Here is a 17114-nt window from a genome sequence, read left to right as displayed (position 1 = left end):
CTTGTGCTCGCTCTCTTTCTCTCTCAAAATAAATAAATAACCTTTTTTTTTTTAAAAAAAAGAAAGCTTCTCTTTAAAAAAAAGTGTTATTAACATGAGAATTTATTCAGTAAAGACGATTATATTTGTTGCTTCTCTGTAATCAGCATATCCTTCTCACTCATTTTCTTTTCACCTCTTTAGGAAATGTACTCACAAACTAAACCCAAGATGCAGAGCTTGGTTCAGTGGGGGTTAGGTAAGTTGATTTTTAATTAGGCATAATCAGTTTCTTCATTAACATTGGACTTTTTAACTGGGATCCCATGGATGGGCTCCAAGAGATCTGGAATTTCTTAAAGTTGTATGCAGAATATTAGAGCTATGTGGATTTTTCTGGAAAGAAGATCTATTGTTTTCATCAGATTTCGGAGAACTAGTGTCCCGTAAACATTTGGGAAGTCTCTTCAGGATCTCTTCAAGGATCATTGGGCTAACAAGTTCAGATACACTGGATTTTACTTTTTCTTTACATCTGTTTCCAAGTGCAATGCCCTAACTCACACTAACCCACACTGACTCATCAGTAGGTTTTCAGAATCAGGTTAGCTCATGTGTATGGCTGTTAATACATGTTACAGAACTTTAGAGGCAAGAAGGAACTAGACTGGTGTGCCTAGGGAAGGCCTTATTGCATAAGTAGTGTTCTTATATTTTTTCATTGGGTTTTTATTGTCCTTGATTGTTTTTCACATCAGCTTATGCCATACACTTATAAACTAGGTTCATAGTCTATATTCTGACTAGTGTCCATCAGAAACCAGTGAATTAATAGACATTGATCTTATTTCATTCTCCCTACTGGGCATCTCAGCAAAGAAAAACTCATGTTTTTACAAGTGTTTGTTTCTATGACTGAATAAAACAAGCACGAATATGGTTTATTTCCTTGAGAGGATCATTGTACAGTGTTGATGTGCTGATATGTGATTACTAACATCCATGAATAATATCATGTATGAGTGACATCTTAATTTTATTAATTTTATAAACACTTATTTAGTTTTTATTACATGCCAGGAACTAGTCTAAGTGCTTTAAAATATTAATGTATAATCCTCATAACCCTAACAGTTGTGTGCTTTTCTTATCTTCATTTTTAATCTGAAGAAACTAAAGAACTCCTGTGATTGAGGAGATCTTTCCATTGTTACCTGTCACTTCCCAGTGACTCATAGCAGTAGGCATTATTGGCAGTGTAAGTCTTGTTTTCCTTCTCTTGGACTGGTTACTACAAAAGCTCTTCAGAAGAAACATTCCATTATGAGTTGTGTTGTCGTCTGCCAAGGCGATCTGTCCATTTCCCGGCAGTCGCAGCCAAGACATGTTATCAGAAGCTGGGCTGTGGCTTCACTGCAGTCTCTTAGCTTATCTCCTTTTCCGTTTCTTTGTGATTTACCCACTTCACCTCAGCTCACCAAGGCCATCTGGGTGCCCTTCTATCAACTGCTCCGTGTGCACATCTCAAATTGAAAACTCCGTGCTGGTAGGCAAAAAAAAAAAAAAAAAAAAAAAAGGGAGGGGGAGTAGAACATTGCTTCAGATGACCCAGACAAAAAGATGGAAAGTGAAAACTAGGTTAAAGGCAAAATAAATAAAAGGCCAGACAGGAATCCATGCAAATAGCACAAGCCGTAGAGTAGTATTTAAAATGATCACTGCATTTCCCAAATAACCTAGGAAATGGAAAACTGGCATGTATCTGCTCTTTTTCGGGGGAGAAAATTACCAAGTATTCTGGTTAGTTCAGTTCCGTGTACATTTACTAAGTCACCATCACAGCAGGCATTGAAGATCACGGCCAATTAAGACAGTGGTCACAGCCACTGAGGCACATATCATCAATTACTCACCACTGGCACAAATACAGAGACAGTCACAGAGCACTGTTGAAGGGGCAGAGGAAGGAGACTAGTTTGGTAGAGATTGGAGGGATGGGAAGAGTCAGGGAAGAATTTCTGAGATGAATCTTGGAATAGAGTTAGCCACACCAAGATGTGCAGGTGGAACTTGGGTAGCATTCCGCACAGAGGGCACAGCATGATCAAGGCTTGGAGGAGTGACTCAGTGTTCCATGTCCCGGAAACTGGAAGCAGATAGGGAATGCTCTAGATGGGGTTGAGAGAGAGACATGAAGGCTTTTTAAGTTACAGCGTCTCTGAAACCCATTTGCTAATTCATTCAGTATCCATCAACACGTAGCAGTGCTTTTAGTAAATATCTCTGGGATGAACATCCACTATTAGCACTGAGGGAATATAACATAGAAGTCTAAGCGATCCACCATTCAGGAGCATATGTTCTCCTTGAGGAGACATAAAACACACCCCTGAATAATTAAACACAAGGTGCCGTAGGATTACGTACCAAATGATGATGGTACAGAGAAAAACTATGATGGGATATCAGAGGAGAGAGAGAGGCGTGGTCTGATAAGTATAATAGGAAAGGCTTTTCTGAGGAGGTTAGGAATACAGATGGCTCTTATTTGGTGAGACTGGCTCAGTGGACAGGAGAGGAAGCATCATTTCAAATGAAGCCATAAGGCGTGTTGAGGCCTGACACACAGGCTCACATATTGCATTTATTTGTGTTCGTTTCTCCTATCACCATTGACTATTTCCCACGTATACTTGCACTACAAGTTTCCTTCATTGTCCAAATGTATTCTATACTTGAGTTCAGATAATGAATTCACATAGCAAAGGAGACATTAGTCCCTGAAAGTCTCATGTGTTTGGTTCCTGACTTTTAGAGAACTTGAAGCAAAGTTTCAAGATAGTGACAGATCTGTTCAAGTCTATTCTGTTTCTGTGTTTGGACAACAAGGAATCCCTGTATTAGTATTTCTTCCCTTGTGAATAGTTGATTCAAATCTGTTACATCCAGGGATATGAAGGTAATTGGACATTTCTTTATTGTCAGTAGGTCATCAGACCAGAAGTGTTTGAAAATGGAATACTTGCCATGTGAATAGTAAATCACGTTTATATATCACATAAAAAGAATGTCTTGAAAAAAAAGCATATTAAAATAAAGCAAAGAACACATTATTTGAGAAGCATTTGATACTATATATACTAGTTATATGTAAGATTTTTTTGTTTTTTAATGGGCAATTTATGGAACTGTTTCCTGGTCTGATTCTATTGTAGACAGCTATGAATATCTCCAAAATGCACCTCCTGGATTTTTTCCAAGACTTGGTGTTATTGGTTTTGCTGGCGTTCTTGGACTTCTTTTGGCTAGAGGTAGGTGCAATTTTGTGTGTGTGTTTTTTAAACAGTTCATAAGGGATAGATAAGAGGTATTTGGTTCTTTCTTTTCATTTGCCAGTTGTCAGAATAATGAGTTGGTTCCTGAAATATATATATAAATTATATATATGTAAATTTAAAATTCAGTTGGTTCCTGAATATATATATATATATATATATATATATATATATATATATATATATAATTGATATGGTTATTTTCTCCAGTATATTTGATTTTAAGCATATATGGAAATTATAAAAATATGAAATGGAAGAAATTATATACTCTTGGTTAAAAAAAGAATATCGTTATCCTTTATAGGCACATTTTCTTTTTATTCTTTTTATTTTTTTTAATGTTTAATTTTGAGAGAGAGAGAGAGAATGTGAGCAGGAGAGGGGCAGAGAGAGAGGGAGACACAGAATCGGAAGCAGGCTCCAGGTTCTGAGCTGTCAACACAGAGCCCAACCCGGGGCTGGAACCCACGAACTGTGAGATTATGACCTGAGCCAAAGTCAGCTGCTCAACTGACTGAGCCGCCCAGGCGCCCCTATAGGCACATTTTCTTGATCAGATTACTGTCTTTCTTTGCTACACAAAGAGTGAATTTTTTTTTTTTTTAACATTTATTCATTTTTGAGACAGAGGGAGACAGAGCATGAATGGGGGAAGGTCAGAGAGAGAGGGAGACACAGAATCTGAAACAGGGTCCAGGCTCTGAGCTGTCAGCACAGAGCCCGACGCGGGGCTCGAACTCACAGACCGCGAGATCATGACCTGAGCCGAAGTCAGACGCCCAACCGACTGAGCCACCCAGGCGCCCCGAAGAGTGAATTTTTGTTAACCGAAGTCTGTCACACCTGAGAAACTGTTTCTGTTTATTTCACTATTGGGTATGGGTATTAATCACAGTATAAATATAACAGTGATTTTGTTAATTTCTTGATGTATCATAGTTTTGGTTATCAGTGATGCTATTAAAAGTTTTAAAACTTTAAAAACATTTAAAAGCTAACGAATGTCAACTGAAATATATCACTACACCATACTGCTGGATTGCAAAACATTTATAGGAAATAAAGGATGATGAGGTACTTCACTATAATGAGATGAATGTGTTATAAACTACTGAAGTTTCACTGACTATAAAATTCAGACTTTACAGAATTTCCAAAATAGAGAGTTTATGAACCCTATGATCAGACCCTCATAAAAGATTAACTACAGTGACTGCTTTGGTACCCATTCCTCCTATTTTAAAAAGCTTTTCTGGGGGTGTCTGGGCGGCTCAGTCGGTTAAGTGTCCAAATCTTGATCTCAGCTCAGGTCTTGATCTCACGGTCCTGAGTTCAAGCCCCATGTTGGGTCTGCGCTGGACATGGAGCTCACTTAAAGAAAAAAGAACCATTTAAAAAGTTTTTCTGTACATGCCGTGATTGTTATTTTAGAATCTAGAGACAACCTGTGGAATGAAGTCCTGTTGTAGTTTCCATGCCTTCCTCCCATCTTGTGCAGAATATGTAAGAACTAAAGTTAGAGTTCATTTTTACTAATCGACTTGAAAAAGAGTTGAACCAATTTTTTTCCTCCAAACTTCTTTCCCCTCCTTTTTGTAAAGCTGTCCAAAAAAGCATTCCTGTCTTATTTAGACAGTGTTTGGAAATTATGAAGATCCCAAGGCCAGGGTTCTGGAATCTTGGCTACTGTTAGGGAGTCAGGAATATGGAATCAAGTGAGATTAGCCCCCCGCCCCCCACATGGTTAGAGCATGGCCCTAAATAAAGCCTCCTCCGCCGGGCGTGTTGCTGTGCTCCCTAGCGTTTATCCCCCTGCACATCCACTGGGATGACCATCCCGAGGAGAACTGCGGACTACACTCCCCTGGGCACAACAGCAGCATAAGGGCACCCACTGCTGCGGGTTCTATTCCTTTGTTTTTGCTTGCTGGTTTATTTGTTCTCTCCTTTTCCTTCTCCTGGGAGGGCTCAGTAGGTTTAACATAATGTAACACCCTAATTCTTTTTCAGAAAAGTACATGTGCACGTACACATTCCCACACATGTACTCAACAATGGGCCTTTTCCTCAGGGTGCTGGGGTAGAAGGGCCTGACGTGAGCAGCATCAGGTGGTCACTCAGTAAGATGAGTGGGATGGTAGGTATGTTTAGTGGATGGTCGGTGGTTTGGGGCCCCTCGGGTAGATGGTCCCCTATTCTGGCAGCAGCAGGGTGGGCCCAGAAGAGCCCTCCTGGTGGGATTTCTTTTCTTTTCTTTTCTTTTCTTTTTTTGTCTCTTTAAAAATTTTATTTTTTAATAAAAATTATATACGTTCAGGGTGTACAACATGACATTTTGATAAATTTACATGGTGAAATGATTACTCCATTCAGGCTAATTAATATATCTTCTGTCATAATTACCTTTTCTTGAGATGAAAGCACCTGTAATCTCTGTTAGTTAATTTCCAAGGTTCAATATTATTAACTATAGTCATTATGCTGTACATTACTCTTTAGACTTATTCTTTCTATGTAACTGCAACTTTGTACCCTGTGACCAACATCTCCCCATTTCCTCCACCTTTCTGCTCCTAGTAACTGCCCTTCTGCTGTCTGCTTCGATGCATTTGACTTAAAAAAATTTTTTTTAATGTTTTATGTATTTTTGAGAGTGAGGGTGTGAACCGGGGAGGGGCAAGGAGAGAGGGGAATGTAGGATCTGAATCAGGCTTTTTGCTGACAGCGGCAAGCCCCATGTGGGGCTCGAGCTCACAAACTGTGAGATCATGACCTGAGCTGATGTCGGACGCTCAACCAACTGAGCCACCCAGGTGCTCCTGCATTTGACATTTTAAGATTCCATATATCAGTGAGATCATGCAGTTTTTGTTCTTTCTCTTTTTGGTTTATTTCACATAGTATAATGTCATCCAGGTTCATCCATGTTGTTGCAAATGACAGGGTCTCTTTTTTTAAAGCTGAATAATATTCCATTCATATGGTTACCACAGTTTCTTCACCTACTCCTCCATTGACACATTGTTTCCACATCTTGGCTGTTGTGACTAATGCTGCAGTGAACATGGGAGCCCAGATACCTCTTTGGGCTCCTGATTTCATTTCCTTCAGGTGTATACCCAGAAGAGGGACTGCTGGGTCATATCATAGGGTTCCTTGAGCATAACTGCTAAGGTAGTCCTCCTCAGCTGATGAGGATGGCCGTGGCTGGCGGCGACAAGAGGCACCTCTCTCGGAAGAGAGGTGAGTGGTTGATCATTCAGAAGAAGTGGACTTGGCCTGGTCACTCACAGGTGGCCGGCAGTCATTGCCCACTGTCATTGCCTTCTGTGGTTCCTCCCTGCACCCTCGGCTTTGGCAGCCATTGCTTTTCCCCTGGCAGTGCTGATAGTTACAGCCCACACCACTGGCCTCCTGGGAGCTCTGGGCACGGAGATGAGGGCGGAGGCAGGGGATCGTGCTTCCTTCATGAACTTCTGGGGCCCTCAGCTCATTGTGGGTTCCCATCAGGAGCTAGAGGTTCAAGAGCTGCCACATGCCAGTTTTCCCTAGATGACCGAAAAATGGCTGGATGTCGGGTTTGCTGCCCTTCATCTGGTCCCCATTTGTGTGAGCTGCTCGGGAACTTAAAGCTTCAAGCTTACAGGTGGGACACCAGGGATATAACAGCATTTTCTCTTCTAGAGTTATTATGTCCTTTCAATCCAAGAAGAGTCTATATTAATAACATTTGTCTCCTGTGACCCTAGTTCCATCTTTGGAGACATGTCTTTTTAAAGTTTCAAACCAATAGGGGTGCCTGGGTGGCTTAGTTGGTTGGGCAACCAAATTCAGCTCAGGTTACGATCTGGCAGTTTGTGAGTTCAAGCCCCACGTTGGGGGCTCTGTGCTGACAGCTCAGAGCCTGGAGCCTGCTTTGGATTCTGTGTCTCCCCGCCTCTCTCTGTCCCTCCCCTGCTCATGCTCTGTGTCTCTCACTCAGTAATAAATAAACGTAAAAAAAAAATTAAAGTTTCAAACCAATAAGCAACACTTAGGTTATTCTTACTGCATAAGTGTCAGTAACATACATTGTGCTTGCATCTATCTGTGGCCCATGTCAAAAACCCTGTGCCTCTCAGCAGAGACTTTCTAGGTCCAAGTTCATTTCTAGAGAATTCTCCTGTTTCACTCTCCACTAGTTTTCTTAACCTCATTCTCAGGTTTCTCCCGGTTCTGCATGCTGCTTCTATTCTGCCCGTTCCCCTTTTCCCAGGGCTCTACGCGTAGCCGGGACGCAAGGGTGCAAGAGTGCCTGTCTTCAGGGGTCATAAACACACCAGATTCAGTTACTCTCCACTGACAAAATCCATAGGCAGAGAGATGAGCGGTGGTGAAACAAAGGAATTTATTTAAGTGAGGCTGACACCGGAAAGATAGCAGACTAGTGTCTCAGAGACTGTCTCCAAAGTGCTGAAAATGCTTCCAGGTTTATGTAAGGGAAATGTGGAGCAAAGGTCGGTGGATAAGTGCAGGTAGTCAGTAAGGGTCAAGGTGGTGTCTTGCGGTCAGTCACATGGGGTCTTGCTGGCTCAGGGGGGTCCGTATTGCTTAAGGGGGTAGCTTCCATATTCCCATCAGAGGATGCTTTGCTCAGAGTCTTTTGCCTGAATTAAGAGAGAAGCTGGAAAGAGGAATTTAATCAATTAGAAAGTGCAGGCTGAGGGTCACCTGGCTGGCTCCATTGGTAGAGCATGTGACTCTTAATCTCAGGGTTGTAGTTCAAGCCCCAAGTTGGGTGTAGAGATAACTTTAAAGCAAAATCTTAAAAAAAAAAGGCAAGTGCAGACTGAGGTCAAAATGGAGGTAGCTGAAGACCTCTCTCATACATCCTCTTGCAGTCTGGACTGAAGCTCAACACAGCTGTGGTCTTGGGACGTGGCTTCCTGCTTTCTTGGATTTGACCCCCTTTTTTTGGGTTCCATGTCATCTTCTCCTTGGTTTTCTTTGCCATGTTGTTGAACTACGTGGTCAAGTCACTTTCAAAAAAGTCCTTGTTGGAGGGAAACTTTCCAAATCCTTGCAAGTCTGAAAATTAGTTTCTCTTTACTCTTATTCTTTTTCCTCCCTGAACTCATTAATTAGCAGTGGAGCTGTTTAAACAACCCTAAATATCTCTTTTATTATCTTATTATTTTATTTTACTCCTTTTGATTTTTTTTTACTTTTGTCATTTCCAAGTACCTCTTTCTTGTTCTCTGAATGTTCCTTTTTCATAGAAGTCTTTTTTTCTCTTAATGGAGTAGCTTGTTGAATTTACCAAATTCATTCAGTGATACTTCATAACACGTTTAGCTTGGTTTTTAAGTTCTTTTGTTTCCTACCAGGTCATTTTTTCCCCCTTCTTGCTTGTCTTGATCTCCTCTTTTATGTTGCAGGCTTTCCTCAAATGACTGGTGGTCCTTGGTTGTACAGTCATGTTTAAGAGCAAGGTGATTGAAATGCTATTAAGAACTTTTAGTGTAGGGGTACCTGGGTGGCTCAGTTGGTTAAGTGTCCAACTTCAGCTCAGGTCATGATCTCGCGGTTTGTGAGTTCAAGCCCCACATCGGGCTCTGTGCTGACAGCTCGGAGCCTGGAGCCTGCTTTGGATTCTGAGTCTTCCTCTCTCTCTGCCCCTCCCCAACTTGTGCTCGCTCGCTCGCTCTCTCTCTCAAAAATAAACTTTTAAAAATGTAAAAAATAAAAACAAGAACTTTTAGCGTATAGATGAGGCTTGCTGGCCAGCAAGTTCTACCTCAGGGTGAGCTGGAAGGGAATTGCCTCTCTATGGAGGGTGCCTCCACCCAGGGCCCACATGAGGAGGGCTCTACTCTTGGGCACAAACTGTCCTGTGCACGCACACGAGCTATCTTGGTTCTCAGCAGGAAACTCGTGGCATTCCTTTAGAGATACTTCTCCACCTTTGTGAAAGTCTGCCTGGTTAGACTGGCCACAGGCACTTTTGCACTAAGATGGCACGGAGGAAGGAGAGAGTCACCTAGGCTGTGCACAGGACTCGCCTTTGTGTCCATCCGAAATCCCCCCATCTCCCTGCCCCATCTCTCCTGACCCCCCACCCCCGCATCTTGATGCTTGGCTGCCTTCTCCATCCTTCACAGGTCCTGCCATGTCTGGGCTGCAGGGGACACTCTGCTCCCTTCACTGCAGCGCCTCCTCAGGACTTCACAGCCGTGTGTCCTCTTGCTTCTGTTCGCCCACCATTTCTGGAAAATTAGATGACACTTCTTATCTCCCAGTGGCCCCTCCACACATTTCCTTTTTGTTGTGGATTTATTATCTGTATTTTATTCTTTTACTGTTATTTTCATGGAGCATTCGAAAGAAGAGGAAGGCAGTACTTGTGTTCAGTACTTAATAGGAAGCCAGTTTACTGTAAAAGAACATAAACTTTAGAAACCAAAGTGCTGTGTGCTGCTTTTCAGATCAGTCTTTGTTTCTGCTTCCTTAGAAGCGGTGGTTTTCTTGAAAACTTTGTGCAGATGAAGGAAGCCATTCACAGAGGACCACATATTATAGCTGCATTTATGTGAAATGTCCAGAGTAAGCAAACATGTAGAGACAGAAAGTACATTAGTGCTTCCCTAGGGATGGGGATAATGGGGGAATATGGAGAGTGACTGCTAATGGATATGGGGTTTATTTTGGGGGTGATGAAAATATTCTAGAATTGATTGTAGTGATGGGCTGCACACCTCTGTGAACACATCAGAAGCCATTGACTATACACTTTAAATGGGTGAGTTGTGTGAATTATGTCTCAGTAGAGCTATGAAAATGTGTGGTTCTCTCCAGTGCATATGACATTTTGGGGCACATTCTCTGTTAATGTAGGACCAAAGAAAAGAAGTCATATTCAGTGTTAGATATCCAGGACAAATTGTGATGATAAGGATAATGACTCATCTGATGGTATCTACAACTTTTTATTTAATAGGTTCAAAAATAAAGAAGTTGGTGTATCCCCCTGGGTTCATGGGATTAGCTGCCTCTCTTTATTATCCACAACAAGCCATCGTGTTTGTCCAGGTAAGTAGGCCCAGTAAGCTGGGGTGTGCTTTATTCTTGCTTATGTCTGTTTGGGTTTATTGCTTAATTTTCTTATTTTGCAGCTTTTATAGCAGTAGGCTAAAATTTCTTTGCACACATAGCTGAACTACCACCAATTTAAATGTTTTTCTCCACTACATGCCTCAATTCTGGCCCTCCTTCCAATCACGTCAGTGTTCAGAGAATGCACACTCATTTGAATATTAGTCAAAGAGAATGAGGATAACTTTTCTTGGCATAGTTACATGGAAGTCTAAAGACTCAGACTCCAAAGCTGATAGTTATGGGTCATTCTCCATTTGGATGTGTCTGGTCACAGCCTATCCTCCTTGGAGCTGCAGGCATAAGCCTGTGCTCTGGCCCCCCGCACCCTCTTCCTGGTCCTGGTGCCAGCCTCCCTTGCCTTGCTGGAGGCTTCAAGCAAGGCAGTCCCTTCTGCTGGGAGTGCCCTTCCCGGGGCTCTCAGTTGGCTGCTTCTTTCTTTCCCTTCAGGCCTCAGCTTGGTGGCATCCTGTCAAGTAGGAGAACAGAGTGGCAGGCGAGATGGGTAAAGCTACGTTTTAGTCTTCTCAAGGTCCCGTAACAACATACCATAGACTGAGGGGCTTGAACAACAGAAATTTATTTTCTCACTGTTCTGGAGGCTGGAAGTCCAAGATCAAGGTGTTGGTAGGATTGGCTTCTCCTAGATCCTCTCTCCTTGGCTTGCAGATGGCCACCATTTCACAGTGTGTCTTATAATGTGTCTTATAATAACACCATTCATATTGGATTAGAGCCCTATTCTTATTACCTCATTTAACCTTAATTACAGGCCCTGTCTCCACATACAGTCACATTGTGGGTTAGGACTTCAGCATGAATTTTCAGGGACACAATTCAGTCTATAACAGCTAGACTAGCCACTCGCAAAGTGTGATTCCTAGACCATCAGCATCAGGATCACCTGGCTCGTTAGAAATACACATTCCCGGGGCACCTGGGTGGCCCAGTCGGTTAAACGTCCATCTTTGGGTCAGGTCATGATCTCATGGTTTGTGAGTTCAGGCCCTGCATCGGGCTCTGTGCTATCAGCATGGTGCCTGCTTCGGATCCTCAGTCTCCCTCTCTCTCTGCACCTTCCACACTTGCTCTCTCTCTCTCTCCAAAATAAACTTAAAAAGAAAAAAAAAAGAAATGTACATTCTTGGCCCCAACCCTGACAGACTGACTCAGACACTGAGTGTTAGGGCCAGCAACCTGTGTCTTAGCAAGCCCTCCAGGGGATTTGAATGTCGGAGATGTTTGAGAACCACCAATGTAGACTGGACTTCCTCAGGGTGGTAGTGTCTGGACTTAGTGGAACTCTAGACATAGAGTCTCTTGGAAAACTGGAAAGAACAAGACAGGCTGTAGGTTTTCAACTCCTCGACAGCATATGGAGACGGGAACCCAGTTGCTAGAGGTGCCCTATCACGTGGAGACTTAGTCCCAGGAGGAGCAGCAGTACGGTCATTACATTTGGGCTCTCGGGGCTCTGAGCCAGACTGATCTGACGTTGAGGTCCTGGAGTAGTCTTCATGACAGGACTGAGTCTGGATTCCTGGATTGTGCTGCAGTTGTAGGTGGGAGGCCAGTGCCTCCGGCTATGAGAAATTGGTGGCTTTAGGAGCAGATGCCAATAAGATCTCTCTCTTTTTTAATGTTTTTATTTTTGAGAGAGTGCACGTCGGGGAGGGGCAGAGAGAGGGGTACAGAGGATCCAAAGCAGGCTCTGTGCTGACAGCAACAAGCTCGATGTAGGGCTTGAACTCATGAACTGTGAGATCATGACCTGCGCCACCCAAGTGCCCCCAGTAAGATCGTTACAGCATGGGCTTGACATTGTTTATAGCAGTCCTGGAGGCAGACAGTTAACATCCCTCTGCCTGCTTCAGCTCCAGCTCAGGAACAGTGAATTATGTCTGCCTGCCCTGTGTCACAAAAACAATCATACATCATCTCAGTCTCTTGTGGTTTCAACAGTAAATGGATAGGGTCTGGACAGTAGGCTTGGCTGCTGGTTGAGAAGCATATGTGGCTTCCCCCTGAGTAGAAGCCTTTTTTATCTTAGGTGCCACAGCATATGTTGCAAAAGATCTTTTGTATTCACAGCCAAGATAGTGGAATGAAAATATGAGTTGTATTCTAATTTATTTTTAAAGTCAGTGGGAAGGAGTTTTGTCTTTTATTTTGTGCTTAGAGTAAGCCAGAACAAAACCATTGACTTTATTTTCACTAGATATAAAACATTAGTGATCTGTTTGAGGTGATGAGAAAGTTCTGGAAATGGATAATGGTGATGGTTTTTAATGGTTAAAATGGTAAATTGTACTTATATTTGGCTATAATAAAACAAAAAGAGACACCAGTGATTGAAAGAGATCTTCTGTAACTGTTTTAATGTCATTTAATTCCGCTTTCACAGTTTAAAGTTTGTGTATGAATACCCTGACCTTGGACCAGCCACTTAATTGCTCATGTTTTTTGTTCAGTAGCATTTGGGTAGAAGTACTGTAATAAAACCCTTTTTAAATGGCAAATCTTGTTTTCCTCTCAGAAATTTAAAACACCAAGAATTGTGTTATATACATGGTAAATGCTCGATGGGTCTGAGAGTATCATATATTTTAAGAACAGTTAGAAGAACTAGAAGACTCTAAGTTATAAGAAACCAGCTAGTAAAACCACTGGATTTACTAACACTGTGACCTTAGTTAGACAAGTCACTTGACCTCTGAATATTTCCTTAAAATCTTTGCCTATTTACTGCACAGGGTTATTATTTAGAATAGAGATAATTCATGTGAAAGTACCTTGTAAACTAAAATGCTATATGTAGATCAATGATTATAACAATTAGAAAGAGAATAATAACTGCTTTCAGAAATTTGAAGAAGAAATTTCACGTGGAAGAGTAATCAACATCCTATGTCATATATAGGACCAATGAATGCAAATTCCTAGAAGCATATTTTTTAAGTAGGCTCCACACCCCACATAGGGCTCGAACTCACAACCCTGAGGTCAAGAGTCATACCTTCTACTGACTGAGCCAGCCAGGTGCCCCACTAGAAGCATTTTTTAAAGAAAACTCAATACTAGGGGCGCCTGGGTGGCTTAGTTGGTTAAGCCTCTGACTTAGGCTCAGGTCATAATCTCATGGTTTGTGGGTTTGAGCCCCACATCAGGCTCTGTGCTGACAGTTCAGAGCCTGGAGCCTGCTTCGGATTCTGTGTCTCCCTCTCTCTCTCTCTGCCCCTCCCCTGCTCATGCTCTGTCTCTCTCTGTCTCTCAAAAATAAATAAAAACATTTAAAAACAAAAAAGAAAACTCAATACTAGGGGCATCTGAGTGTCTCAGTCATTTGAGTGTCTGACTCTCAGTTTCGGCCCAGGTCATGATCTCACAGTTCATGAGTTCAAACCCCACGTCGAACTCCACGCTGATAGTGTGTGGTGCCATGCTATTACAATATCATATTAAGTAGTGAGTTCCTTGGCCCCAAAGTATTTTCTGACCCTGGGACCTACCTCTCAGGATGTTGTAGAAAGGATCTTGGATCAAGAGGCAAAATCCCTATAGGAACTTGAAGCCTTTTGTTTTAGGCGACCTGGAAGAACTACGAACATCTTCATTGGGCTCACCTATTTTTTACCTCAGCCCCTACAATGAATGAGTGATTTTCAGCTGGGCCAATGTGACTTGGTTGGCCATGATGCACTAGATGAGATAGGCAGAAGCCTTCTTTCTGTGTCTCACTTCCAGGAATTTCATATACCAGCAGCTGACCTCCTACATTTTTGTCCTTATACACCTGTAATTTATGGCAAATTATTTTAAACAATAACTGCACAACCAAACTATGTTTTCTTCTTATGCTACAATTCTTACTCGTTTTATTTGCTTATGTTGCACAGTTTTAATGTGTATGTCCAAAGATTTCTGGGGTCGTCATATGCTTAAATACAGCTGTTTTGAAAAGAGTAAAAAGGAAAATGGAAGATTCTGGTTCTAACCAGTCATGTATGGAATAGCAATGGATCTTTTATGTTTTGTTTCAAGGTCAGTGGGGAGAAATTATATGACTGGGGTTTACGAGGATACATAGTCGTAGAAGATTTGTGGAAGGAGAACTTTCAAAAGGTGAGAAAGATCTTTTTCATTATCTTCCTTTTGGTGTAAATATATGGTTTTCTAGGGTTTTGTAAAATTCTTGATAACCTTGGTGCCTGCTCTTGCTTCTACTGTTTGTCTTCATTTTGCTTCTAGCTCAGATTCTCTTTTGGTGGCCTCTGTCGGAGAGCAATAAAAATCTCCGTGCATCCGGCTATTATCAGCAGGGCTGAATAAGTGGTGACCATAAAATGCATTCCACTGCAGTCTTAGATCATAATTTCCACTCTATCATATTTATAATGTGCTCAAAGTGTAGCGTATTATCTGCAAGTTTTATCAAAACTGCATTCAAAGGGAACATACTGTGCTCCCAGGCAAAAACAACTAACCAAACAAGGCTCCTCCTCTTGCTATTTCACTTGTTATAGGCCCCCTCCTTTCCCTGAGCAGGACTGTATCCCTTCATCCCCTAGCCTTCTTGGCCCAGTTCAGGGCATGAGCTGTGGCGTAGTGGGGATCAGCCTCCAGCTACAGACCAAATTCTCTGTGCTGACTCATGGGTGGATAAGCGGAAGAGGAAGGAGGTTGTGTAATTGTAAGGTGTCGTCTTTCGTCTCTTCTTGCAGCTACATAGCTGACTGAATGTTGCCCATGTTTGCTGGAACACTCTACTCTGATAATGAAGAACGGGTATAGAACAAGGCATGGTGTTTCCTCCAAGCACTTGGAGGCATTGCGCAAGAAGGAAGAACTAGGGTTCTTACGTTAATATACCTTCTACATTATAGATTGAAGAATGTTCTTTTTGACTTCTCTCATCTCAAATAAAAAAACTCTTTGAAAATATGAAGAACTATCTCCAAATTGAAATCCAGAATTTTGAACTGGAACTTGGATGTAACATTATAGAATAAATTATAAGCCCTCCTCGTTGTTTACATAAATCATCTTCCAATGAAATATTAAGACTTATTTTTGTATTAGTGGTATCTAAAGGAATTAGTCTCTATTGAGCCTGTTCAAGCTAGCTTTGGCGAGGAAGTTCTGTATTAATATCAAGTGCCGTTTGGCAATTCCCTTTAAAGAATAAACACTCTTAGTTTTGTTTTCATTCCTCTGATATTTTTTTTGGAAGCTTGCTTTCCTGTTTAAAGAATTCCTTAAGTCCACACTGAGTTTTATGTGGGAAAGGAAATAGAATGTCAGGTAAGCTATACACAGCCCTAGAAAGAAAGGTGGAAAATGAAACTCATCCTCCGTTCCAAGTGGTCACTGTGGTGTTAGCGCAGATACACGTGAACTGAAGCCATTTGCGGGGGGGGGGGGGGGGGGGGCGTGTCTCCTAGGAGCCTCCGAGTGCTCACTTGAGGTGCCCGTTGGCAGCCCAGACTCACTGCATATGAAAGCCGAGGAGGGGATCCCCACAGAGCCGCTAGCATGGAAAGAGCTTTTTCTGCTCTAGAATCCAGCCCAGGGCAGAAACAACGGGACTGTGGCTGGAATGCAAGTTAAACAGGCCAGCATTTTATGGTAATTTGAAAACGTTAGATGTTAACACTACTCACATTTATATGCGAGTCTTGGGGGAGTGAGATAGTAAAGATGTGTAATTAGCTCAGGGCTGGTCTGCCTTTTTACCTCTGGTCTTCTGTGCCCTTGCCCTCTCCAGAGTCCTTGAGAATGTAATGTACTTGCATTTGTTTACTCTGAAAGCCTAATTTTCCTGATGGTTGTCTGTTCTCAGTAGAAGGTAATAAAATTGATATTGACTCAACATTTAACACCAATTATAGATGAAGAACAGAAGGCTCTAATCAAAATTTGATATACTTAGATTTCGGGAACTGTTTGATAGTGAAATGCCATTGTTTTTCATTGATTGCTCTTCACCCTCCTTCTTGGATTTTGTGGCTTTTGGTCATTTTTGTTTTATTGCTGAGAGCAAAGATTTAAGCTACTCTGGAAGAGGAATCCTTTGGGGCTCAGGGACTGTCTCTTTGAAGGGACCTGGGGCACACTTTATGATTGAGTTTTTTGTTTGTTTATTCCTTAGCTTATTTGGAAATTGGTTTTCAAGTCAGGCTTGAAATTAGCAGTCTCAATTAGATGTAGTCTTATGCATGGTTGTGCTTAGCTATCCCTGTAGTGATCTCACAAATGTACGTGCTTGTGGTTCTTTTTGTTTTTTTTTTATGTTTTTATTTTATTTTTGAGAGAGAGAGACACAGTGAGAGCAGGGGAGGGGCAGAGAGAGATAGAGACAGAATCTGATGTGCTTGTGATACTCAACTAGTCAAAGAAATTTGTGGACATTGTGTTTCAAACAGGGCCCTGCAATCTTCAGTGGTATTAATGATGGATGGCCCAGTTCTCCATTAATATTATTTGCCATGGAGGGGCGCCTGGGTGGCGCAGTCGGTTAAGCGTCCGACTTCAGCCAGGTCACGATCTCACGGTCCGTGAGTTCGAGCCCCGCATCAGGCTCTGGGCTGATGGCTCAGAGCCTGGAGCCTGTTTCCGATTCTGTGTCTCCCTCTCTCTCTGCCCCTACCCTGTTCATGCTATGTCTCT

The 17114-nt window shown here is 42.1% G+C and overlaps 1 protein-coding gene across 4 annotated transcripts in view; it reads left to right on the top strand.

Annotated features, from left to right (window-relative positions):
• Positions 1-17114, top strand: part of APOO (apolipoprotein O) — a 57308-nt gene that overhangs the window by 26387 nt on the left and 13807 nt on the right. For 3 of the 4 annotated variants that reach the window (XM_045050772.1, XM_004000362.6, XM_045050769.1), the window contains exons 4-7: positions 184-238; positions 3195-3290; positions 10294-10385; positions 14490-14570. In XM_045050772.1, coding sequence (XP_044906707.1) covers positions 184-238; positions 3195-3290; positions 10294-10385; positions 14490-14570 — 324 coding nt within the window. Of the gene's footprint in view, positions 1-183; positions 239-3194; positions 3291-10293; positions 10386-14489; positions 14571-15169; positions 15655-17114 lie in introns of those variants that run through there. The other variant, XM_045050771.1, reaches the window with a different exon arrangement.

The sequence above is a fragment of the Felis catus genome, chromosome X, assembly GCF_018350175.1.
Source record: "Felis catus isolate Fca126 chromosome X, F.catus_Fca126_mat1.0, whole genome shotgun sequence".
NCBI lineage: Eukaryota > Metazoa > Chordata > Mammalia > Carnivora > Felidae > Felis > Felis catus.
This window is presented reverse-complemented; position numbering and strand designations above follow the sequence as displayed.